The sequence below is a fragment of the Canis lupus genome, chromosome 37, assembly GCF_011100685.1.
Source record: "Canis lupus familiaris isolate Mischka breed German Shepherd chromosome 37, alternate assembly UU_Cfam_GSD_1.0, whole genome shotgun sequence".
In the NCBI taxonomy this organism is placed as follows: domain Eukaryota; kingdom Metazoa; phylum Chordata; class Mammalia; order Carnivora; family Canidae; genus Canis; species Canis lupus.
The window spans coordinates 715,168-741,546 of record NC_049258.1 but is presented as its reverse complement, the minus strand read 5'-3'; the positions used below and the strand labels follow the sequence as shown (position 1 = coordinate 741,546).

Here is a 26,379-nt window from a genome sequence, read left to right as displayed (position 1 = left end):
GAGCAAATTGCAATCTAGGAGTTGCTTTGAATTTTCTAAATATTTAATAAGAAGCATTTTTTCCCCAAAAAAGCCAAGAACAAATTTAGAACAAAGATGGCATGATAATGGACATGTTTACGTTCAGATTCTTTTTTTTTTTTTTTTTTTTTTTACGTTCAGATTCTTAAAGCTCTTAAATTGGACCTGAATGATCCAAGAAATCGTATCAGTGGATTTTTATTAACTTTGTATTCATTAGAAATGCAGAAAATGTTCTTTATGTCAAAAAATTTGATAGTACTCAATATCGAAAGGCATTTACATCACTGAGAGGGGCACTCGACGGGATGAGCACTGGATGATATGCTATATGTTGGCAAATTGAACTCCAATAAAAAAAATTTAAAAATAAAAAATAAAATAAAAAGAAAGGAGTTAACATGCTTTAGTAAGAACTCACAGCTAGTGAATTGCAACTAGACTTTTATTGAATGATTAGAAAAAAAATGTTTTCACAAAAATATTTGAAGAAAAATATACCATTTCATAGCTAAGTCTTACAGGGAAGAGAATTAGCTAACAAAACTTCAGTTCTGCAAATTAAGATAGGGAGTACGTCTGAGCCCGTGGCCACTGCTCCAGGGAAGACACGTCCTATTTGGTCACACAAATACAGGATGAATCACACATTATGATTACGCAAACAATATACTTGTTGGAACTTTGTTTTTAAATTACTGTTCCTTGACATTATCACGTGTCTCTTTTTTCTAAAACTATATAATCCAAAAGTATAGCTCCCTCTTCTCATAAAATGCCAATGATATTAAATAGGATATAGGAGTGTCACGCTACCTCCTTCCTTCATTGTGTCTGTTTTTAATACTAATAAGGCAATTTGACACAAATTATTCCTTTGGAACCAAGATAATTATCTCCTTCAAAATTGTGCTCTGAGTGCTAACGACCATAGATAGTTTGCAAACAGGTAAGGCAACTGAAAATTGGGAACTCTGGGACCAGAAGCTTGTAATTGGAAGGTAATAGCCCACAAGAGACCTTTACCTGCGGAAGGGAGCAGTGAAGCACTTTTGTGGGCTTAAGTGAGGAATTGGCGCATCTCCTCTCATTATCTGCTGTGTCTACAGTTGCCATCTGCAAGTTCTTCATCTCACTGGTGGCGGCTCATCAGGCTCTATCCTTGATGTTCTCAAGGGAAAAGATCAGTGGTTGGGCAGGAGTCACCGTGGTAAAGAAGGGAACTTGCTACTCTGTCCCTTTCCTCAGTCGAGAGCATCGGAGACTTGTCTTTGCAGTGTCTCCTGATGGAGCCCGACCTGAGTGCGAGCTCGTGGGCCTCTTTTCCCTGGTGTCTTTTCCCTTACAATTGGGCCACTACTCTTATTTTCATCAGTCTGTGTGATCTAAGTTGGGACAAATGTTTCCCTTTCCAGTAGCTAATTACTCTTTTGGTCTTCTGCTTTATTATGTTCCTCCCTTCTCAGTTCGATCTTCCATTCTTTTACTGTTTGTGAAAGTTCAAAATGAAGTAAATCCAATACTTAGATGGGAAGGCATGAAGGCAACTCTCCTATCAGAGATGTTCTCATCTGTCGTGTCATCAAGGTCAAACTAGATCTTGATAATTATCACATGCAGCACAAATCTGTTTACCTAGTTCTTTTTCCTGCCTGCCTCCAACTTGGCTTATCTACTACCTCCCGATTATGCAAGCCTTGTAGTTCCTCACCCATGTTTGACATAGAACAGTGTGTATTTCCGAGATAAGTCTATGCTCTGTTTTTTTTTTTTTTTTTTTTTTTTTTTTTTAAGTCTATGCTCTGTTAAAATGACTCAGAAGCAAGGGGTTGATGCTTGGTGACAAAACCATACTGCCACGGTGTCAAGGTGGCAACAGAGATTAGAATTCTAGCTGGACATGGATTTGGCATCCCTGTTACACCCCCAGGAATTAGGGGCCCAGGGACAGGAGGAACCTGAGGTTAAAATATTGAGCTGTAACAAAACTCAACAGTCTATGTGCCTGTGTATGTAGTTACCGTGGCTATTGCTTCGTGTTCTCGCCGTGACGTTATGTTATATATCTGATTATATCTCTTAAATAGTACATGACTTTGCAGCAAAAGTGGCCTGATGGGAGATATAAAATGAATGAGAAATGGCAACATGTAGGCTTTTGTCTGAGTCATTAGTATACTCAAAAACCTAAATTTTTTCTTCATGAGCTGGAAATACGGTTTACAACTTTCAGAAAACGTTTTGTTTCCATAGCCTTAGGACTTCAGATCTTTATATAATAAACGGGGGGTGGTGGTGGTGGTGGTTTTTCTACTTTGTAAGTTTCTAGATTGCAAGGACAACAGGACAGTCCAGATCTTGGGACTAAGCGAAATGAAAGCTGAATGACCAGGTGTCCAAAGGCAACTGAAAGATGGCACATGAGTCATTTCAAAGAACTTTCTTTGTCCATGCAATTGTGGGTTTCAAAGTATAAGTATTAAAATTAGAGGTAGCATTTCTGCCTGCTTACAAGGCCAAATACGCATGTATCTCATTAAAGAGGTCACAAGTCACCTTCTGCCTTTCTTTAGCTATCAGTGACAAGGGTCTCTTGAATCTTAATAAAAGAATCTAATGCACACATACTTAAATAATTCCCTTTCTAACTAAACTCAAAGTGAAGCAAGACCATTGCTTGATGAAAAGACCATTGATGAAAAGACCATTCTAGAGACCAAGTCCCCATTTTTTCTAAAGGTTATGTTTTCTATCTTCCTCTCTCAAATTTTGTTATCACTGATTTTAAACAGTACTTAATTCTTAGAAAAAAAAAAAAAGCTTCCCTAAAAAGGTAGGCAACTTTAAGAAAATAGTATATGGCTGTAAATGCCTTACGGGCATTGATACCATAGAGAAACTACATGAGTACTGTCTTTGGAGGAGTGTTTAATCATCTGTTATATATAATACAACCCGTACATCCTCGTGCATAGACTGGTCCCACAGTAATCTGGTGAGGGCCCATTATATCAACCCTCTGCACCTCTGAGGCTGTAAAACTTCATACACATGCAGCACTGAGAACAGGCTCTGCTCTCTACCTCGACTAGGGCTTCTGTTATTTTAAAATTTACTGGATTGCTATTTGTAAAAATCCTTGCTTTTTGTTATATCACTGGGCTGCTTAATTCAATACCATAAACATTAATGTCAGGACTTCTGTAAATAGTATCTTGTCCAGATGGGTTATGTATGAAGTCTCAAGTCATCCAGTAACAGCTGGAACCCTAAGGTTCAAGGTGGTAGTAATGCTTTTCATCTGCAAAAATATCTTAAGGATAGGTTTCCAGGTAGACTCCTTCTACAGGGGTTGCTTTCTACTGCTTCATCATTTGTGTTAAGTCGGGATCCTTGACACAAATGGTTTGGATAAATGACCCACTACTAATTACTGTAGCTTAAGTGCTATTTCCTTGCCAAGGCATCTCAAGAAAAATCCTTCCTATCTCTTATTTTTTTGTGTGTGTAAATTAACAAACAGTTATTTTAAAAGGAGTGTCTTTAAAATGACCATTTGATTTCTTTGGTGATGCTACTACTGCCTCAGCAAGAAAGTGATATGCTATACAGCGGATTACTGTGGCGTAGGACCTATGTTTAGCCCTTTAAATGACTAAAATCCAAGACCAAGCAGATAGAAATTGCTATTAACCTAAAAGTGCTTAATATATTTCATTTTTGGTTACTCCCATATTCTTGATATTATCATAGACATTTTTTTTTACATCCCAATGGAGTTATTTGTATTTATTCGTACCAGTTTTTGCTATTTCACGTATTTAAACTAGCACCAGCTTTACCCACAATTCAAGAAAGTTCTCCTCCTCCTACGATGTCATGGCCCTTCACTCTCAATGTATGGGATGTCATAGTACTTGATGTTCTCGCCTGCCCACTGCTTCAAGGCGTCACTCAAGATCTCCTGGGATAGGCGGTGTGCAAATTCGAAAATCACAATTTTAGGCGCTGGTGGTTCCTTCGCTTCCTTTCTGACGGTATCTGGGGAAGGCATCCTGGGTAGGAATCTCTCTTCGGACATGAAGCTTTCTTCACTTGCATGTTGCTTCTCGCTCTCAAATGTGGTGGGAAATGGGAAAGTTTGCTTTGATTTCATGCAGCCCATGTTATGAAGAGTTTTGCGGGAAGCGAAGCAGAAGCAAAGACTACTTCATCTTTGGCAAAGACTGAGCTCGTCCTTGTGACACTAACCAGTGCTCCTCCTCCACGGGCGCTTCAGAAAATGTCTCCTTCTACCAGTCTTCACCTGTAGTGGTTTTCTGTGAAAAGAAAAGTTCCATTTTGAAGTCACCAAATGCAGACTACTGTATGATCAGGTAGCGTGTGGAAACAGTCCTCTTTGCCACTTGGGTCACTTGGAGGCATTGTGAGGTAACAACAGCGTTGTCCTATCGATAGGAAAAAAAGATGACCACTCAGTGACACTGGCCATTTACAAAACAGGAAAATCTTTTTCTCAAGATCTTGAACATCTTATAAAACTAAAAACCCAGTTAAACTTTTGGTAGCTCAGATTGATTTATGTTACACCAGAGTTCAGCAAACTTTGGGTCAAATTCTAGCTGCCTGTTTTTGTAAATTAAGTGTATTAGAACACGGCCGTGCTATTTGTTTATGTGTCGTCTATGGCTCCTTTCCTGCTGCAGCGGCAGAGATGAGTGCTTGGACAGAGACCATGTGGCCTGAAATACCTAAAATAATTACTGTCTGGCCCTTTATAGAAAATGTTTGCCAACCTCTGATTTGTTCTGTTGAGGGAAACAAGCTTATAAAACATTTTTTCCTGCCTCAACCTCAGGAGCCTCAGTACGTCTTGGACTGTTATTGAAGTCAAGCCTGTCACCTGGTTAGACGTCTGCAATTCAGACAGAATGACAGCCTTTAGGCAGCACAAGTTAGATGTGGCAAAGCCACCTCTTTTTGCTTCTGAATTAGATGCTCTCTATCAAACTATATGAAAAGCTCAGATTAAAATCAGATTAAAGATTTCCTCTCTTAAATGTTTCACTCTTGTTTGATGTCTGGTCAGCAAGTAGGTCGCCGTGCTCTCTGTGTGCCCTCGAAGCTTCGCACCTGGGAGCTGTCACTGAATAAACTTCTCTTAAGGTAGGACTTAAGGATAGATAAATACAAAGCGACTCCATTGGGAGGAGTCTAGCTATAAAAAGCACACAGACAGTATGAAAACTAGTGGGCAGGGATGCCCGGGGGGCTCAGCGGTTGAGCGTCTGCCTTTGACTCAGGGCGTGACCCCGGGGTCTGGGATCAAGTCCCACGTCGGGCTCCTGCAGGGAGCCTGCTTCTCCCTCTGTCTGTGTCTCTGCCTCTCTCTCTCTCTCTCTCTCTGTGACTCTCATGAATAAATAAATAAAATCCTAAAAAAAAGGGGGGGGGGACAGTGGCTGTATTCCAATAAAACTTCACAAAAACAGGCTAGCCCCCCCATAGGCCATTCTGGACTAAGTTCCAACAAAGAGTAAAACAAGACCATTTAAGGGAATATGTGACATAATCCAGACTCCTTCAAGGGTATTATCCACAATATCCATCCTAGATGAATGGGGCAAAGCAGGAAAATGTGTCCCGTGTCCAACTTACTAGAAACAGACCCCCAAACGGCCCAGCATTTGATAGTTAACACAATTTAATAGAACTGTAAAACTATTTAAATATGTTCAAGAACAAAGGCAAAATGATCATAAAGAGTGTATAAGTAGAGAATTTCATCAGAGAAATGGAAATTATAAAGCAGAAAGTACACTCAAGAACTAAAAGGAAAATATGAGCTAATGGATACTTAATAATGAACTTGAACATATGTGTATAGATATATCCAATCTGAAAAACAGGACAATGATTTTTAAAATCTGAACATTCTGAGAAACCACTAAAAAGATAAAGTATATCTTAATGAGGAATTAGACATGTTTAACCCAGAAAGCAGCAGGAAAGGAATAATATAGGAAGAAAAAGGAAAATGCGACAATTAGAGAATAGCAAAGTGGCTCACTTAAATACATTTCAAAAATTTGGAAGGAAATGAACTAAAAATTTCAGCTAAAAGGCAGACTAGTTAAAAAGATCCAACCCACACAAACCTAGTCAACAGATCTTTGCCAGAGGAGCAAAGGTGACGCAAATAGCAAAGATAGTCTTTTCAACAGGTGCTGGAACAATGTTATATATATACACACAGATCTTACACCTTTCACAAAAATTAACTCAAAATGGATCACAGATCTAAGTGTAAAACATGAAACTATAAGACTCCTAAGAAGATAACATCTAGGAGTTAAATTAGATAATGTAGATGAACTTGGGTGTGGCAATCACTTTTCAGATAGAACACCAAAGGCCTGAGCCATGAAAGAAATAATTGAGATTTTGGACTTCATCAAGTTAAAAACTTGTGCTTTGTGTAAGACACTGTTAAGAAAATGAGAAGCTAGGAGACTAAGAAAAATATTCAAAAGCATATCTGACAAAGGTTATGTATAATGTACAAAACTCAACCTGATTTATTTTCTTTTTTTATAAATTTATTTTTTATTAGTGTTCAATTTGCCAACATATAGAATAACACCCAGTGCTCATCCCATCAAGTGCCCCCTTCAGTGCCAGTCACCCCCACCCTACCACCCCTAGCTCGTTTCCCAGAGTTAGGAGTCTCTCATGTCCTGTCTCCCTTTCTGATATTTCCCACTCATTTTTTCTCCTTCCCCCTTATTCTCTTTCACTATTTTTTATATTCCCCAAATGAATGAGAGCATATAATGTCCTTAAAAATGGGCAACAGATCTGAACAGACATCTCACCAAAGAAACATACGGATGGCAAATAAGCATATGAAAAGATGTTCAAAATTCTACCTTAAGGAACTGCAAATTAAAACAACATTGAGATATCATTATTAAAGTGGTGAAAATCCAAACACTGATGACATCAAATGCTGGCAAGGATGGGGAACAGCAGGAACTCATTCACTGCTGTTGAGAATGCAAAATAGTACAAGCACTTTGGAAGGCAATTTGGCAGTTTCTTATAAAACTAGACCTAATTTTACCATCTGAACCAGTAGTCATACTCCTTGATATTTATCTTGATGCATTGAAAAATTGTGTCCACACAAAAACTAACACATGGATGCTTATAGTAGTTTTGTTCATAACTGCCAAAAGTTGGAAGCAACCAAAGTGTCCTTCAGGTGAGTAGATAAACAGTGGTATATTCAGATAATGAAATTTTATTAAGTGCTAAAAAGAAATGAGTTATCAAGTCATAGAAAGAAAAGGAGGAACCTTAAATAATGCTTATTACTAAGTTCAAGAAGCCAATCTTTCCAACTCTCTGATATTCTGAAAAGAGTAAAATCATGGAGATCGTAAAGTCCAGTGGTTGTTGCCAGGAGTTAGGAGGGAGGGTTGAACAGGTGGACCATAGAGCATTTGTAAGCCAGTGAACTGCTCCAGATGATACTACAGTAGTAGATACATACCATTATAGATTTGTCAAAATCCATAGAATGTACAGCAAAGAGTGAGCCCTAATGTAAACCATGGACTTTGAGTAACGATTGTATGTTAATGTAATAAATGTACCACTCTGGGACGTCGATAGAGGGTAAGGCTGTATGTTTGGGGGCTGGGGGACAGGAGCTATCTGTACTGCTTGCTCAAATTTGCTGTGACCCTAAAGCTTCTCTAAAAAAAGTCTCTTTAAAAAATCCAACTATATGCTAACTATAAGAGACCTGCTTTAAAGGTTGCAAGCAAGAGGTTAAAAAGGATACACTATGCAAATAGGAAGCATAAAAAAGTCGCTGTGATTATATGAATGTCAAAGTAGACTTCAAGACCAGGAGGATTACCAGATATAAAGAGGGATATTTTATGTGTTAATGAGAAAGATGTGCTAATCGTAAATGCATATGTAACTATTAGCAGTTTCAAAATACATGAAGGAAAAACTGACAGAGCTAAAGGGAGAAATTAACATTGCTCTCTCAGTAACTGAGAATATCCAAAGGAACAAAATGCGGAATTCAAGTTTTGAACAACACTAGGATTCAACTTGAGTTCACTGACATTTATAAAAGGCTATATATGCAACAACTGTGGGATACATATTCCCATCAAGTGCATATAGAACATTTACTAAGATGAACTACATGGTAGTCCCAAAAGATTTCAAAAGCTTGAAACCTTAGAGTATATTTTCCAAACACCACAGAGTTAAATTAGAAATAATTGGTAATAAAATACCCAAAAAAGCTCCAAACACTTAGAAACTATAACATTTCTGAATAACCCACAGGGCAAAGAAGAAATCAAAAGGAAAGATTTATTTATTTTTAGAGAAGGAGAGAGAGAATGCTGGGGGGGCGGGCGGCAGAGGGAGAGAAGAAAGTCTCAAGCAGACCCCACGGTGAGCGTAAAGCCCAGCGTAGGGCTTGATCTCGTGACACTGAGATCATGACCTGAGCTAACACCGACAGTCAGATGCTTTACTGACTGCACCACCCAGGCTCCCTGCCAGTGATCTCTTTGATATCAGCTGCAGAAACATATTTTTGTTGGTATGTCTCCTAAGGCAAGGGAAACAAAAGCAAAGCCAAAATACTGTGACTACATCAAAATAAAAAGCTTTTACACAGCAAAGGAAATCATCAACAAAATGAAAAGGCAACCTCCTCAATAGGAGAAGATATTTGCAAATGATATATCTGGAAAGGGGTTAACACCCAAAAAATATAAAGAACTTCTACAACCCAACACAAAAGAAACAATGTGATTAAAAAGGGAGCAGAGGACCTGAATAGATATTTTTCCAAAGAGGACACACACACAAGGCCAAGGGACACAGGGAAAGGTGCTCAACATCACTAATCATCAGGGAATTCAAATCACAACTACAAGGAGTATTGCCATGTATGACTAGAGAATGACTAGAATCCAGAAAGAAAGAAGAGCTGGTGAGGATGTGAAGAAAAAGGAACCCTGTGCACTGCCGGTGGGAATGTAAACTGGTGCAGCCACTGCAGAAAACAGCATGGCTGTTCTTAAAAAAAAATTAGAAATGCCACATGATCCAGTAATTCCACTGCTGGATATTTACCCAGAGAATACAAAAACACTAATTTGAAAAGCTCCCTGCACCCCTATGTTATTGTAGCATTGTTTGCAATAGCCAAATATGGAAGAGAGCCAAGTCCGTCAGCAGGTAAATGGATAAAGAAGCTGTGACTTACATGTATATGTGCATACGTGCATATGCAACGGAATATTATTCAGCCATAAAGAGAAACGAGACCTCGGCATCTGCAATGATGTGCATGGACATAGGGGGAATTATAATGTTAAGTCAGAGAACAAGTACCATATGAGGTCACTTATATGTGGGACCTAGGAACAAATTAAGAAACAAAAAACAGATTCTCAAATATGGAGAACAAGTTGGTGGTTGCCAGAGGAGAGATGAGGGGGAGGATGGGTGAAATGATAAAGGCCATTAGGAGGTACAAGCCTAAAAAAAAAATAAATAAAATAAAAAATAAAAATAAATAAATAAATAATAAATAAATAAATAAATAGAAGGTACAAACCTCCAGTGAGAGATGTCATGGAGATGAAAAGCACAGCATAAGGAATACAGTCCCTAATGTATAACACTGTGTAGTGACTGTCACTACTCTTGCAATGGTGAGCACTGAGCAATGTGCAGCGTGGCGGCATGCGTGTGTTGTACACCTGAAACTAATACAACATTGACCATACTTCAATAAAAATATTAAAAATCCCTCCTTTCATATTTCTGAATCTTCAGATGCATCAAGAGCTGTCAGCGAGGGTTGCCTGGGGTGGCGCATCCGACTTGGTGTTTGGCTCAGGCAACGCTCTCAGGGCCGTGAGACTGAGCCCCGTGTTCCCCTCAGTGTGGGGCCTGCTTGAGACTCCCCCCCTGCTCCTCCTCCAACTCAGGGCTCTGAAGGAATGAGTGCATGGACAAAGTCTTTAAAAGAAAGAGCTGTGAGAATATTCTTTAACCATCCAGCCAGTTTGTAGAGCCTCTACGATGTGTTCAGGGCCAGCGTCTGTAGGTGCTCTCAAGCTTATTGAACAAAACAGAGAGAATCAGAACAAGATGACAATTTATCCCAGGCTGTCACTAGTGGAGATTTCCAGAGAAGGCCCCTATGTATCTTTGCCTTCATAGGTGGTGTGGCCGTTTTTTGTTCATGCCTGAGGCAGCTGAATAAGACATAAGGGGCCTCTCCTCCTGCCACACCCTCTCCTTCACTCCCCAGACCCCAACGCACACAGGCCCACGTAGACAAAGGAGAGTTCCTTGTACTTGCTTCCCTGTCAGCCATGCCCCGGCCAGGTGGGCAACTGCACTCGTGACGCATGAGTCAGGCGCAGTAAGTCCTGAAGCTCGTTGCTCAAGCAGCTGTCCTTGAATGGAGGCGGGTGGGCCTGAAGAGCAAGGCAACAAGGTCAGACTATTGTCCTTGTTTTGTCACAGCTGGACTATCCTGCAGACCCTGTAGCTGAAACTAGGAATCTGAGCTTGAATTAGAACATGAAACCAAAACGAATGAAAAATGACTGTTCACCCTAAACCTAGTGCAGTCTGCACATCACGATGCTCTATGAAGTGCAGTAAAGCACAGCACAGTGGACCCCTACAGACAGCGACGGAGTAGACTGTAGGTTACAAATCATAACCAAGTATCTGGAACTTTTCACAGTGAATTGTCCATCTAGCTCTCTCTCTCTTTTTTTTAAAGATTTTATTTATTCATGAGAGACACACAGAGAGAGGCAGAGACACAGGCAGAGAAGCAGGCTCCCTGCAGGGGGCCCGATGCGGGACTTGATCCTGGGACCTGGGATCACACCCTGGGCCAAAGGCAGGCGCTCAACCGCTGAGCCACCCAGGCGCCTATCTCTCTCTCTCTTTTTTTAAAGATTTATTTTAGAGCATGGAGGAGGGGCAAAAGAGAGGGAGAGAGGCAGGGAGAGAAGCAAGCTCCCTGCTGAGCAGGGCCCCGATTCAGGGCCTAATCCCATGACGGTGAGATCACCACCTGGGCCAGAAATCAAGATCTGGACCCTCAAGTGACTGAGCCCCCCAGGCACCTCCATCTATCTGTTTCCATTGAGCATTTCTCATTTCCACTTTCCCCTTTACTCTTTCCCCAGTGTCTTATGGTTATTTTATGCAACAGAAAGGAATTACTTTTCTACCTTTTATAAAGTACATCGATGTAGAGCTGTATGTAAGCAGGTTAAACATGCTGCCTGGGGACACATGTGTCCTTAATAGCGATGAGGAGAGTCCAACTGCACTCCGGTTCTAGAACTCAAACCTTTTGAATCTGGCCTCAGGGATCTCACGGCTCTATCACACTGCCTCCCTTTCAGATTTCACGATCTGTGCCAAATCAGATAAACTGTATTTATGGAATAATTTATTTTACAAGCCCATTCTTCAAAAGAATTGTCTTAAAGGGGATAGGGTACAATGAACACTCAAACACAGCAGTGTAAACCGGTTGAACAGTTGCATGACAATTCTAGCCCAGACATCCCACTTTCAGAAATCTAAAGTGATCAGAGTTGACAACCACAATTTATACATAAAATTTTTCATGGTAGTCTTTTTATAATTAGAACAATTGAAAATAACTTACATATTCAATGATATGAGATTTATTATCACAGGCCTACGTCCTGGAATATTAGGTAACTATTAAATAACTATGGTAGATAGCCTCTAAAATGGTCCCCAGTAATCTCCACCTCTTAGAATTCCCATCCCTTGTTTAATTCCCTATCTTTGTAGGACTGATGATTTGCTTCTAACAACAGAGTATAGCAAAAGTGATGGGATGTCATTTCCCAGATTAAATTTCAAGGAGACCATGGCTCCTATCTTATACTTCTCTTCCTCTGATGGAAGCCAGCTTCTGTGTTGTGAGAAGCCCTGTGGAGAGGTCCATGAGGCAAGGAGTTGAGGGAAATCTGTGAACAGCAGTGGGTATAGAACCCAATTAAGCCTTCAAGTGAGATCATAGCTCCAGCTGACAACTGTGTGAGGCTCTGATGGAGGGGCACTCAGCTAAGTTGCACCCAAATTCATGATCCACAGAGACTGTGTATGTTTGTTATTTTAAGCCACTTAGTTTTAGGGTATTTCATAATATATTGATGGTAGCTTCTGGGGTGCCCAGGTGGCTCAGTCATCTAAGCATCTGACTCTTGATTTTGGCTCAGGTCATGATCTCAGGGTTTTGAGATTAAGTCCCACATCAGGCTCTACACCCAGTGTGGAACCTGCTTAAGAGTCTCTCTCTCTCTCTCTCTCTCTCTCTTGCTCGCCCTTTCCTCTGCCCCACCTGCCTCAAATAAATAGATAACTAACTAATTAACTAACTAACTAAATAAATACTTTTAAAGAGAATACTTAGTAACATGAGGAAATATATTTCCATATTTCATGTTAAGTTTTTAAATTACTAGTAAAGTGGTTTATTTATCCGTGGCAAAACAAAAAATTTAGGCTCCTAATAACAAAAACACTGTTTAAAAACATGTACTGTGGACTCACATATTTGTTATTTGAAGCAGTAATTTCCTACATTTCCATTCCCTGAAAATATTTTCAAGACTGTTATAAAACCTATCTTGTAATATCATATGATTTTTAAGTATAATTATTAGCTTAAAAAAAGACACCAAACATGGAAAATATTACAACCTGCCTCATAAAATGTGGTAGAAAAGTTTACAAAGATCAGAAGATTATCCAAGTCTTCAGAATTGATCATTTTTAAAAGCAGGAAAATACACATGTACGATTCTAATTTTTAAGATTTATAGGCTTTAAAAAGCATATCATTAAATACAAGAAAACAGAGTTGCTCTTTGGATGGTGGGATTACAGGTAATTTAAGTGTTCTTCTTCCCAAATGCTTTCAAATACACATACTATTCTTATCAGAAATATGTCTTTTTTAAAAAGTCAAACTTAATATAATACTTTTTAGCTGCTCCAAACCCAGATTTAACACTAACTTGAGATTCACCACTTTGTGAATAGAGCAGCACTGGACCCACCAATCCAAGTACTTAATTAGCAGAAGAAATAGGGCTGTACTACATCTAAGTTTGTTGGTTTGTCTTTAAGAAGCCGTCAGGCTAAGTCAAGTGAGAGAGTTAAACTAATGCCAACTTGGTCAGAACCAGGCACACGTTTGTGAGGAGAAATGACAGATGCCTTCCATGGCACGGGCTCCTAAAGATCAAGGTTGATAAATCACAATATTAAACAGCTGAGCAACTCCTGTATGTCCCATAAATTCAGTGTCGATCATCTGTGATTTAGCTAAGTATTCCCGAGGCTTCCATCCTACACTACCACCATGAGCTTCGGGGCGGGCCTGTCCATGTGCAGTGTGAAGTGGGCTTCTTAATCCTGACACTATATGTACAGGAGGACGGGATAAGTTGTTTGATATTTTAGGGTTTGATAAAATTATTTTTTTTGTGAAGCCATTTCTCATTTCTTTGAGTGTAGACTGGTAGGTCATCCAAGATCCTGGTCCAGGTTCTTAAAAAAAAAAAAAAAAAAAAGGCACCTTGAGGCTTTCAGGGAAGATGACAGGATAGGAGGATCCTAAGCTCACCTCATCCCATGGATACATTTAAATAGCACCCACATCAATAAAAGTAACCCCCAAAATGACCCAAAAAGTAGCAGAACAGACTCTTCACAGCCACACATAGAGAAGAGGCCACATCAAAAATGGTTGAAAGCTAACAAAAATGGTCAGGAACCAAGCTGACCCACAAGATTGTCCACAGGAGGGAGAGATGCTATGGTGTTCAGGCACCCGAAGCAGGGGATCCATACTGGGAAGATGAATCCCCACAACCTCGGGTTTTGAAAGCCAGAGGGGTTTAACTTTGCAAGTTCTTACAATCAGTGGGGCTTAACACCTAGAACTTTAAAAATCAGCTGGTCTGGCTCTGGGAAACCCAGGAGGAAGGAGGACACTGAGTCTTCATCCCCAAAGAGACAGTACAATAGACAGTCTGGACATACAGCACAGAAGCAGCAGCTTGCCAAGTGCCTCAGGTACGTAGGAAGGTTTATTTACACTGATCTCAGAACATGTGCTGGAAGGACAGGGATGTGCAGGAGGCTCCTCTAGGAACAAAAGGGCTGGCAGGCACCATTTTCCTCCCACCCCCCTCCGCCCCAGACATACAGACACCTGCAGGGACCTATATGAACATTCTCTAACCTAGCTTGCTAATAGCATGTCCCAATCCTGCGTTCTTCTGCAGTCCCACCCTCTTCAGCCCATCCTCCACAGGAGTTCTGAAAAGGGTCTCTGATCTCCTCCCACAGCAGGCCAGTGCAAACCTTGCTAACACCACCCATCAGATTCCCACATACTTCTTTTTTTTTTTTAATTTTTATTTATTTATGATAGTCACAGAGAGAGAAAGAGAGAGAGGCAGAGACATAGGCAGAGGGAGAAGCAGGCTCCATGCACCGGAGGCCTGATGTGGGATTCGATCCCAGGTCTCCAGGATCGCGCCCTGGGCCAAAGGCAGGCGCCAAACCGCTGCGCCACCCAGGGATCCCATTCCCACATACTTCTATGGACCTGCCCCACCCGACCTGCCCTGGGCAGGAGTCCGTCTAAAGCAGAGCCCCAAGCATTGTGCAAGCATCCCCAACAGGGGCCAGCTCCACTCCAAAGTGACTTCTGCCCTGGGAAGAAAAGAAGTTATCACACACATCAGTCTAACTGGGACACCAGCGGTGGGCTAGGGGCAGATGGCTGGTCTGACTGCAGGCCCCACCTCCCAACAAAAGCCCTGCAGTTTGGTGCTACTGCAGTCCTGGTAAATGCCTGATCTGACCCAATTCAAGCTCAAGGTGGCCCCAGACTGGTGCACTAATAACAGAGGGAGCAAGCCCTGCCCACAACAGGGAAAGAGACCCATTGCAGATTACTGCACTGAAGGCAAATGTGGTTCAGCCGCAATAGCAGGGTGCATGCAACACACATAGGAGGCATCCCAGGAGTGCCAGGTTGTGGTGAACAGGGGACACTGCACTGCAGGGCACTCCAGGACCTCTTCTTCATAAGGCCACTACTTTCAAGACCAGGAGACATAGCTGACTTTCCTAACACAAAGAAATAGACACAGAGATTTAGAAAAAAAAAAATGAGAAGACAGAGGAATATATCAAATGAAAGAACAAGATAAAATCACACCAAGATAACTAAATGAAATGGAAATAAGTAATATGTGTGATAGAAAATTTAAAGTAATGGTCATAAAGATACCCATTGGAGTTGAGAAAAGAGAAGATTTCAGTGAGATCTACAACAGAGATAGAAAACATAAAAAAGAATGAATCAGAGTGAAGAACTCATCAACTTAAATTAAAAATACACTAGTAGGAATAAATAGTAGACTGCAGGAAGTGGAAGAATGGATTAGTGACCCGGAGGACAGAGTAATGGAAAGCTATCAGGCTGAACAGGACAGAGAAAGAAGAAAAGCAAGGATAGATGAAAGGAATTTAGCAACACCATCAAGTGTAACATTGGCATTATAGGAATTCCAGGAGAGTGAAGGGGACAGAAAATTTATTTGAAGAAATAATAGCTGGAAACTTCCTGAATCTGGGGAAGGAGACAGAAATCCAGATCCAAGAGGCACAGAGAGCCTTCAACAAAATCAACCCAAGGGGGTCCACATCAAGACATGTGGTAATTTAAATGGCAGAAAGTAGTGACAGAGAATTTTAAAAGCAACAAGAGGAAAGAAAACAGTTACATGTAAGGGAAACCCCATAAAGCTATCAGTTGATTTTTCAGCAAAAACTTAGCAGGTCAGAAGAGAATGGATGATATATTCAAAGTGCTGAAAGGAAAAAGTCCTGCAGCCAAGAATATTCAGCAAGGCCATCATTCAGAATAAGAGAATAAGAGAAATAAAGAGTTTCCCAGAGAAACAAAAGTTAAAGGAATTCATGACCACTAAGCCAGCCCTACAAGAACTGTTAAAAGAGACTGAGTAGAAAGAAAAAAACCATAAGTAGGAATAGGAAAAGTAGGAAGCACAAAAGCAACAAAATTAGGGATATCTATAAATATCAGCCAAGGGAATCACAAAATAAAAAGTTGTAAAGGATGTTACCATATACCCAAAATGTGGTGGGTAGGGGAAAGATTAATGAATAGCTTCAAACTTCTTAAGAAACCATCAACAAATGAGAATGAAAATACAACAGTTCAAAATCTTTGAGACACAGCAAAAGCTGTTCTAAGAGGTAAGTTTATAGCAATACAGGCCTACCTCATGAAGCAAGAAAAACCTCAAATGAACTAACTTTGCACCTAAAGGAGCTAGGAAAAGGAGAACAAACAAAGCCAGTTGAAAGAAGGAAATCTTAAAGATTAGAGCAGAAATAAGTGAAATAGAAACTAAAAACAAACAATAAAACAAAACAAACAAACAAACAAAAAAACCCCACAGCCAATAGAACAAATCAATGAAACCAGAAGCTGTTTCTTTGAAAAGAATCCACAGCTAACAATTCAATGGTGAAAAATGGAGAACTTTTCCCCTAAGGTCAGGAACAGGACAAAGGACGTCCACTCTCACCACTTTTATTCAAATATTACTGGAATCCTAGCCACAGCAATTAGACAAGAGAAAGGGATAAAAAGCATCCAGATTGGTAAGGAAGAAATAAAACTTTTGCTATTTGCAAATGACATGATAGTATAGATAGAAACCCTAAGGACTCCACCAAAAAACTATCAGAACTGATAAATGAATTCAGTGGGGTTGCAGGATACAAAATCAACATACAGAAATCTGGGGCATTTCCATACGCTAATAATGAAGCAGCATCAAGAGAAATTAAGAAAACAATCACATTTACAATTCCATCAAAAATAATAAAATACCTATGAATAAATTGAACAGGTTTGGAAGACCTGTACTCTTAAAACTATAAAACACTGATGAAAGAAATTGAAGATGATACAAATAGACATTCCAGGCTCATGGATTGGAAGAACATATATCGTTAAAACATCTACACTACCCAAAGCGATCTGTAGATTTAATCCCCATCAAAATACCAACAGCATTTTTCACAGAACTAGAACAATCCTAAAATTTGTATGGAATCACAAAAGGTTCCAAAAAGCCACAGCAGTCTTGAAAATGGAAAACAAAACTAGAGGTATCACAATCCCAGTTTTCAAGTTATATTACAAAGCTGTAGTATAACTTGTATAACAGTATAACAGCTGTGATATTTTGACACAAAAACAGATACATAGATCAATACAACAGGATAGAAAACCCAGAAATAAATCCATATATATGGTCAATTAATCTTTGACAAAGAAGGCAAGAATATCCAAAGAGAAAAGGACAGTCTCTTCAACAAAGGATGCTGGGAGAACTGGACAGGTACATACAAAAGAATGAAACTGGAGCACTTTCCTACCCCCCACACAAAAAATAAACTCAAAATGGATTAAGGACCTGAATGTGAGACCTGAAACTGTAAAATCCTAGGAAAGAGCACAGGAGGTAATTTGTCTGACATTGGCCATAACAACAAACATCTTTCTAGATGATAGGTCTCTTGAGCCAAGGGAAACAAAAGCAAAAATAAACTACTGAGACTACGTCAAAAGAAAAAGCTTCTATTTAGCAAAGGAAAAAAAAATCAACAAAACTAAAAAAGAACCTACTGAATGGGAGTAGATATTTACAAATGACGTACTTGATAAGGGGTTATATCAAAAATACATAAAGAACTTACACAATTCAACACCAAAAAATAAAAATCCCTTTTAAAAATCAGGGAGACATAAAGAGACATTTCTCCAAAGACATACAGATGGCGAACAGACATATGAAAAGATGTTCAATATCAGTCATCATCAGAGAAATGCAAATCAAAACTACCTCACCCCTGTCAGAATGACTAAAATAAGAAACACAAGAAACAAGTGTTAGTGAGGATGTGGAGTAAAAGGAACCCTCGTGCACTGTTGGTAGGAGTGCAAACTGGTACAGCCACTCTGGGAAACAGTATGGAAGTTCCTCAGGAATTTAAATAAAACCAAAAATAAATTAAAATGAAAATTACCGTATGATTCAGTAATACCATTACTGGGTATTTACCCACATAATACAAAAACACTAATTTGTAAAGATACATGCATTCGTATGTTTATTGCTATTTTATAGCTACTTATAATAGCCAAGATATGGAAACAACCTCAGCGTCCACCAATAGATGAGTGGATGAAGCAGATGTGGTGTATGTAAGTACAATGGAGTGTTACCTCCCTACAAAAAGGAGTGAAATCTTGCCGTTTGCAACAACATCAATGGATGTACAGAGTATAAAGCTAAGTGAGATGAAGCATTTAGAGAAAGACAACACGTGATTTCACACATATGTGCTATTCAAAAAACAAAACAAACATATACAGAAAACCAGACTCTTAACTATAGAGAATGAATGCTTATCAGAGGTGAGGTAGGGGGTGAGTGAAATAGGTAAGGGTATCACAATGAGCACTGATTAATGTATCAGTATCAAGTACCACAATGAGCACTGATTAATGTATAAAATTGTTGGATCACTATACTGTACCCCTGAAACTAATAAAACGCTCTTCTCTGTGTGTGTGTCTCTCTCTCTGTGTCTCTCATGAATAAATAAATAAAATCTTTAAAAAACACTAAACATTAATTATACTAGAATTTAAAAACTAATTTTGAAGAAAATGACTCCCTGATATCATAAAATACCAAACTCAAAAGAAAGGCTCCACTAGACAAAATGAGTTTATCCTCAAAATCAGTGGGTTGAGTCTGTTTTTCACAGTTTTCTTTAAACTTCACTGGGCCGGTGAAGAGAAATATGTAGACGCTATACATTAGCTATGTTTAGCAAATCTGTATTTAAAGCTCAGAAAAGTCAGGGGAAAAAAAAAGAACAATGATTTTTTTTCATAAAATTTCTTCAAATGGCTTTTAACTGGACAAGAGTAGAGGAATTTAATTAGCAATGTGACCACAGGCATTTTTCTTTGCTTCTCTGTTTTCTAGTCTCTAAACTAGGGTAGTAATTCCTGCCCCAAATTCCTCCTTCGATTGTGGTCAGGAAAAACAGAAAGCATTAGAGAAATGCAGTAGCTATTCTGCTACTATATTAATATAAGATCATTACCGAATTGATCATAAGGTAGGAGGAAGTAAGAAAAATTGAAAAGGAAGGAGAAACTGGCATTTGAGCTGATTGTTTTGGAAAACTCATACTTCCAGGTTCTGAACAGTTCTCCTAATCCCATTCACAAAAGTCCAACCCACAAGAAACATATGAGATTCCCCAATCTCAAAAGTAGAAGCCATATACTCCAAAATAATCCTAAAAATGTCAATCCTTGTAATTCTATTACAATGTGAATGCACTGCTTCCACTGGGATGGATGGTATATTTGTCTGTCCCTCACATGCCTATGAATTCACGGAGGGCGCAGACTTTGCCTTTCTCAAGCCTGAACTTTAATAAGTAGTTTCTAGTCAAGGTTGGCCCAAAAAACCTAAATCTTAGTCACCTTAATGGATCAAATTATCTTAAGTGACATTTTTTCTGAGTCATTAAATTTTATTTACCTCAAATGCCATTGAGGAATTTGAAGGAGATCAGAGTTTGCCATCCCAAAATGCGGCATAAGGATTGTTTTGAGCCAACGGCAATTAGTTTTTGCACCCCCTTTTTGTAAAAAAGCGGGGCATAAATTTCCCTTTGTAAAGGTGTCTCCATCTCCTATACAAAGAGGAGAGCTACTCCAGAGATAATTAGACAATGTCTATCTGCTTAACAATCCTTATTTATCATACATTTCCTAGTCACTTTCCCATTACTTACGTCTATCCCCAGGAGCCCCAAGCCCCAAGGTCTAGCCTCTTTCCCACAACTTATCACCCTTTCTTAAGATGATACATAAGTCTCCAACTCTGTTTCCCTGAAGCACATTTCTTTGCGACTCCCTTGGGCACATGGGTAATTAAATGTTTTTGTTCTCTCCTGTGAATCTATTAACCGTTTGATTTGCAGACCCAGCGAATGAACCTAAAAGGGTAGAAGAAGAGTTTTTCTCCTTCCCTTCAAATTCAAGATCAGTCTATGTTGCATAGTGAAACCAAGTATTTTAGACCAAGTAGGAGGCATAAATAATAAATTGTGTTAAGTGCTATGCACTGAATTAAATTCCAGATAGCAGTATGCATACTTCTGAATACTTACAAGAACTATTATTCTTATGTGGAGACATGGGAAAACACAAATCCACTTGGACTCGAGGTCAAAAGATCATGAATTCAGAAGGTTTTGCTATTTAAAGTCCGATCATTCTTTCATGATATATATACCACAGTCCTGAGGAGTCATTGTAGAGTTCCTATCAGGGTGGGGGCTGGGGGGTGAGGCAGGGGCAGAGGGACATCTAATTCGTACATTTTTAAAGCCCTCTTTTTACCTACTGGATTCAATTTCTCACTAATCCAAGGATATTTCCTCTCCCATCAAGTTGCTCTCCTTACTGCACACGGCCACGCTCATTCTCCTCTTTCCAGCTTTCCTTTTGTGAAAACGCACCGCCTCTCCCTCATCTTCCCGCAGCACTCCCTCCCTCCTCCCTGTTGAACCAAATCCATACTATCTTCATGGCTCGGGAAGCCCCATCTCCTGTACGCAGACTCCTGGAATTCCTCCAAGCCTTAGAATTCTCTTCTTGAGGTGATGTCCACTTGGTCTAATTTCTAAGTGCTGTCTCCCCAAGTGAGATTAATTAAATATTCCTCAAGAGCAGCAGCCATTTCTCCTTTTGTTATTTTGCGCAGAACAGTTCTTACATCAAGGTGCTTAATAAATGCTAAATAAATTGTAGCTATTTATTAAATATCCATGTGCTTCAAAGCGTGTTAGATGTTGGTAACTACACAGAGCTCTATTTCTTTCGGGGCACGTGAAAGCAAAGGCCACTCATGGTAGTGCTGGGTTGGAGTCCTGTTTGGCCAGTGCAGTGCTTAAGCTGTCGTGAATTAGAAGCTGTCTAGGCCGGGCCTTCATTCCCCAGGTCACAGGGCTCTATCACTCCCCGGAGCCAGCGCCTCCCCAGCTTCCTTAGTTTTTGTTACTATAAGTCCCTCGTGAAACACCTGAAGGGGAGCAGAACACACGACACCGAGTTAGGCCACTGTGGCTTGTAGATAATTGTGAGCTGAGGGCAATCAAGACGCATCGGATTCAAGGAAAACTTTGATCTCCCCTTTAACTACTTAAAAGAATTGAGATAGGGGCCTGGTTTAGAAAAGGGTAATTCAGATAAAAGTTCCCTTCCATATATCTACAACTCTATCTATAGGACAGATCAAACATCTGATTGCCAAATACCTGCTCGTGTATCATCCTGGCAATTACCCACCTCTCCTTTAACCTCGGACCCCATACTATCCCTTAGCTCAGGATGGCACATAGCCTCACCTGCCCCACTTATTACTGGGTGTCGTACTCTTATGGGGCTCCTGTACAGATATTTTTTTAACTTTTTTTAATTTAAATTTAATTTGCTGGGCAGCCCCGGTGGCGGTGGCGCAGTGGTTTAGTGCCGCCTACAGCCCGGGGCGTGATCCTGGAGACCCGGGATGGAGTCCCACGTCAGGCTCTCTGCATGGAGCCTGCTTCTCCCTCTGCCTGTGTCTCTGTCTCTGTCTTTCTCTCTCTGAATGAATGAAAAAATAAATAAAATAAATAAAAATAAATAAATTCAATTTGCCAACATACAGTATAACACCCAGTGCTCATCCTCTTGTACAGATATAACTAAATTTGTTTTTCTCCTGTCAATCTGTTTATTTTTATTTTTATTTTTTATTTGTCAATCTGTCTTATATCAATTTATCAGCCAAAAACCTAGAAGATTAGGGGGAAAAATCACCTCCCTAACACATCCTTCATTTCACTTTTAATTTATAAGCAATAAATTAAGTCTATAAGTAAAGGCTCTTCCTATTTCAGATACTTACAAATTCACTAAGAATTAGTCATTTTTAAACTAACATCATTTACTTTTGTGATAGGTTAGGGATACTCAAGATGTTTATTTTTAGTAAAACATTTGATTAACATTTTTCTCATGATGTCTTACGAAGAAGACTGACCTATAGGCAGGAATAGTTTGATAAACACAGAGGCCAGCGCACTGGTTTGTCTCAGCAGCACATCCCAAAGGCCAGGTATGTCCCCAACCAGGGCTGCGCTGGGTTCCCTGGGTACATTACTTTGAATTTTAACAAGCACCCCGAAAGGGAGAAGTTCCTACCCTTATTTTATTAATCTGGGAAATAAGTTTCTCAAGCTCACAAAGCTCCTGAGCATCACCGCCAAGCTCCAAAACCAGTTTCCAACAGTTGAGGAGCACTTTCCACCGTGCCACTCGCCCAGAGAAGCTCCCATGGCAGAAGGACCCGTTTCTTAGGTCATCAATAACTTGAATGTCTGCTGAACAAACTCACCAAACGCGCAGGGGACATAAAAAGAGAAGGTACAGCTGGTACGATGGAGCCACAATTAAGACGCAACCCTACAGAGCAGCAAGGTGGAAACTGGAGGGGGGCGTAAAGTAACAGAAGAGGAAAACATGTTCACCTTCAAGAAATTTCTGACTGTATCATTAAAGGATGAGTAAAGCCCACCTTGGTAGCCATGTGGGGGTGCTGGGGGCGCTGAGGTTTGTAGCCACCCGGGGTGTATCTCCTTCCTAGAAGGCGGTTAGGCCTAGATGATCTAGTTAACCTAGATGCAGAACTGCCTGCACTGCCTGCTCAGATGGGACTGGATCACCGAGTTCCATCTGGGGCTGAGGACAGAAGCCCTAAGTCTCTACCACCTTAGACTCCTCATTTCTTAACTATTCTTGGGTCACTGTCTCTCGGACACGGAGCAAAGTTTCGGAGCCTCCTGCCGGACAACTCTGCGCGTCCTTTCACTAGTTGGAGGCCTCGGGAGGGGAGGGGGAGGGAGCCCGAGGAGGAGCGGGTCCGGGGGCGGCCTCGGCGCGGCAGGAGGGCGGGGCGCTCCAGGTGCTGAGCTCGGTCCCCGCAGGGCCGCGGGGGGGGGGGGGGGGGATGCTCAGGCGACCGGAGGTCGGCGTGGGGTTGGGAAGCGGCCTCCCGGGCGGTCCTGGCCGTGATGTCTGGCGGCAGGAGGCGCCGAGAGGCCGGGATGCGCGTCTTCCAGGTCCCGGGGCTGCCCCAGGTCGTCCCCACCCGGCGCGGCGGCGGCCTCAGCTGCTGCCCGCGGGGTTGCGCCGGGTCCTCCCGCGCCGGCCCCTCCCCGAGGCCGTAGCCACCGCCTCGCCCGGGGACCCCGCGGGGACCGCCCCGGGTTCAGTCCTGCGGTCCTGCTGCGCTCCTCGGGTCCCTGGGTGCCCCCCGCCCGCGGGCCTCGCGGAGCTCTCCGACCCCGGGGCCCAGCTCCGGGGGCGCAGCCGCACCTGTTACCCGAGTCCGCGGGCTCCGGGGGCGCAGAGCCGGTGCTTCCCTGGGGCTCCGGCGGCGGGCGCGGGGGCCTGGCGGGGCGGCTGGGCTCCGGGCTCCGGGCTCCGGGGTCTGCCGCCAGGGGGGACGGGGGGCCACGGACACGCGCGGCCGCCCACCTGCGGGCGGCGCCTCCAGCAGCCACGGCCCGGCGGCTGCGCGGCCCGGTCGGGGGGGAGGAGGGGGGCGGGGGGACGGAGGGAGCGGAGCAGGGGTGAGGGGGTGAGGGAGCGGGGCGGGTGTGGGGGGGGCGGGGATGAGGGAGCGGGGCGGGGCAGCCGGTGCACCAGACAGGGGGAGCCGAGCGGGAGGGGGGTGAGGGAGCGGAGCAGGGGTGAGGGGGTGAGGGGGGGCGGTGTGCGGAGCCGGGCCGTGGCGGGCACCGGAGCCGGGGTAGGGGGGTGCGGAGCTGCGGCGGGCGGGGGTGCAGAGCCGGGCGGGGGGGCGATGCGGAGCCGTGCGGGGGTGCGGAGCTGCGGGGCGGCCCCTGGGGCGGCGGCACTTGGAGGTCGGGGTGTCGGCGGGGCCCGGGCCCCGCCCCCGCCCCCGCCCCCGCCGCGCTCCCCGCCCCGCCCCAGGCCCGCCGCCCAGCGCGCTCCGCGCCCCCCCGCCCCCGCCCGTCGCCCCACTGTCCCGGGTGCTGCTGCCTCACGGCAGGAAACACAACCCAGGAGTTCGGGACGGGAGCCCCCGCGGCCCCCCCATGCCCTCCTCCCCCCGCCCTCCTCCCCCCCCCGCCCCGACCCCAGGGGCCCTGCCCTCCCCTCCAGCCTGCCCTGAGCGCACGTCTGTTTCATGCTTCTCTATCCACAAACACTCAAGGACCTTTTTCAAGTTTGCTCCTGCAGACACAAGGCCCCTAAGCGAACTGTCTCCCCCCGCGGCCGCCCGCCCGGCTCAGGCTCCCGCGGCGGGAAAAGCCTCCCGACGCCCGCGAGGCGCCCTGGGTGGGCTGCGGCTGCGACGCCCCGCGAGGCTCCCGCCCCGGGGACCTTAGGGACGCCTCCCCGCCTCGCGCGGAGACACGGACGCCCAGACGGGACACACCAGCGGAGGTGAGCGCGGGGAGGAGCCCCGGGGGAGCACGGGGAGGGGCACGGGGAGGGGCACGGGGAGGAGTACGGGGAGGGGCACGGGGAGGGGTACGGGGAGGGGCACGGGGGGGGCACGGGGAGGAGTACGAGGAGGGGCACGGGGAGGGGCACGGGGGGGCACGGGGAGGGGCACGGAGAGGGGCACGGGGAGGGGCACGGGGAGGGGCACGGGGGGGGCACGGGGAGGAGTACGAGGAGGGGCACGGGGAGGAGTACGAGGAGGGGCACGGGGAGGGGCACGGGGGGGCACGGGGAGGGGCACGGGGAGGGGCACGGGGGGGCACGGGGAGGGGCACGGAGAGGGGCACGGGGGGGCACGGGGAGGGGCACGGGGAGGGGCACGAGGGGCACGGGGAGGGGCACGGGGAGGAGCACGGGGAGGGGCACGGGGAGGAGCACGGGGAGGGGCACGGGGAGGAGCACGGGGAGGGGCACGGGGGGGGGTGCGCGGGGAGGAGCACGGGGAGGAGCCCCGGGGAGGAGCACGGAGAAGGCGCACCAGGGAGGAGCACCGGGGAGGAGCATGGGGGAAGAGCACAGGGAGGAGCCCCGGGGAGGAGCAGCGGGGAAGAGCATGGGGGAGGAGCACAGGGAGGGGCACGGGGGAGGTGCACTAAGGAGGAACCCCGGGGAGGAGCACTCGGGAGGAGCACCCAGGAGGCGCCCCGGGGAGGAGCACAGGGAGGAGCACCGCGGGTGCCGGACATGCGGGCGGCGGAGCCTCAGGCCGCAGGTCCGCCCGGGCTCCCGAGCTGGGAGGCAGGGAGCGTGCACCGGGAGGACCGTGCTGGGGGAGGCGACGTGGTTGGGGGCGCACCCCGGGTGCAGCCCTTGGTCTAGGGGAACTCCCAGGCGGCGCGGTCTGACCCAGGACGTGAGGCAGCGGAGCCTCCTGGCGGCCGAGCTCGGGTTTTCCGTGTCCGCCCCTGGATTGGGCCAACAGAAGCAAGGCTCAGGCCCGCGTGTTGCGGGCGTCGTGCAAACGACCGTGGGGGACGCTGAGGAGCAAGGGGCGGCGGGGAGCACGGCACCCCTTCACTCCCTTCAGCGACACTCGGCTCCTCTGGGACGAGGGCAGGGGTCCCCGCCCCCGGGGCTCAGCGGCCAATGCGTGGAGGAGGAAGCGATGGCGCCAGGCCCCGGGCTCCGGGGGGCTGTCCACCCTCAGGCCAGGCTGCCCCCCCATCCTGGGGCTCCCGGACGGTTCCACCTGCAGGCCAGGCTGTCCCCTCCATCCTGGTGGAGCCGGGAGGGTGTCCACCCCCAGGCCAGGCTGCCCCCCCCCCCCCGATCCTGGGGCTCCGGGAGGGTGTCCACCCTCAGGCCAGAGTGCCCCCCCATCCTGGGGCTCCCGGACGGTTCCACCTGCAGGCCAGGCTGTCCCCTCCATCCTGGTGGAGCCGGGAGGGTGTCCACCCCCAGGCCAGGCTGCCCCCCCATCCTGGGGCTCCGGGAGGGTGTCCACCCCCAGGCCAGGCTGCCCCCCCATCCTGGGGCTCCGGGAGGGTTCCATCTGCAGGCCAGGCTGTCCCCCC

At 44.6% G+C, this 26,379-nt stretch overlaps 1 protein-coding gene across 36 annotated transcripts in view; it reads right to left on the bottom strand.

Moving 5' to 3' along the window:
• Window positions 1-448: 448 nt before the first annotated feature.
• The window catches only part of C37H2orf88 (chromosome 37 C2orf88 homolog), a 228,880-nt gene continuing 202,949 nt past the window's right edge, over window positions 449-26,379 (bottom strand). For 32 of the 36 annotated variants that reach the window (XR_005385035.1, XR_005385032.1, XR_005385039.1 and 29 more), the window contains one exon: window positions 449-4,340. Coding sequence is in view for 2 of the 36 variants with exons in the window: in XM_038585149.1 (XP_038441077.1) it covers window positions 3,899-4,186 (288 nt within the window). In the remaining 34 variants the exon portion in view is untranslated. Of the gene's footprint in view, window positions 4,470-11,327; window positions 11,515-20,457; window positions 21,372-26,379 lie in introns of all 36 variants that reach the window. The other 4 variants (XR_005385028.1, XR_005385036.1, XR_005385060.1 and 1 more) reach the window with 4 other exon arrangements.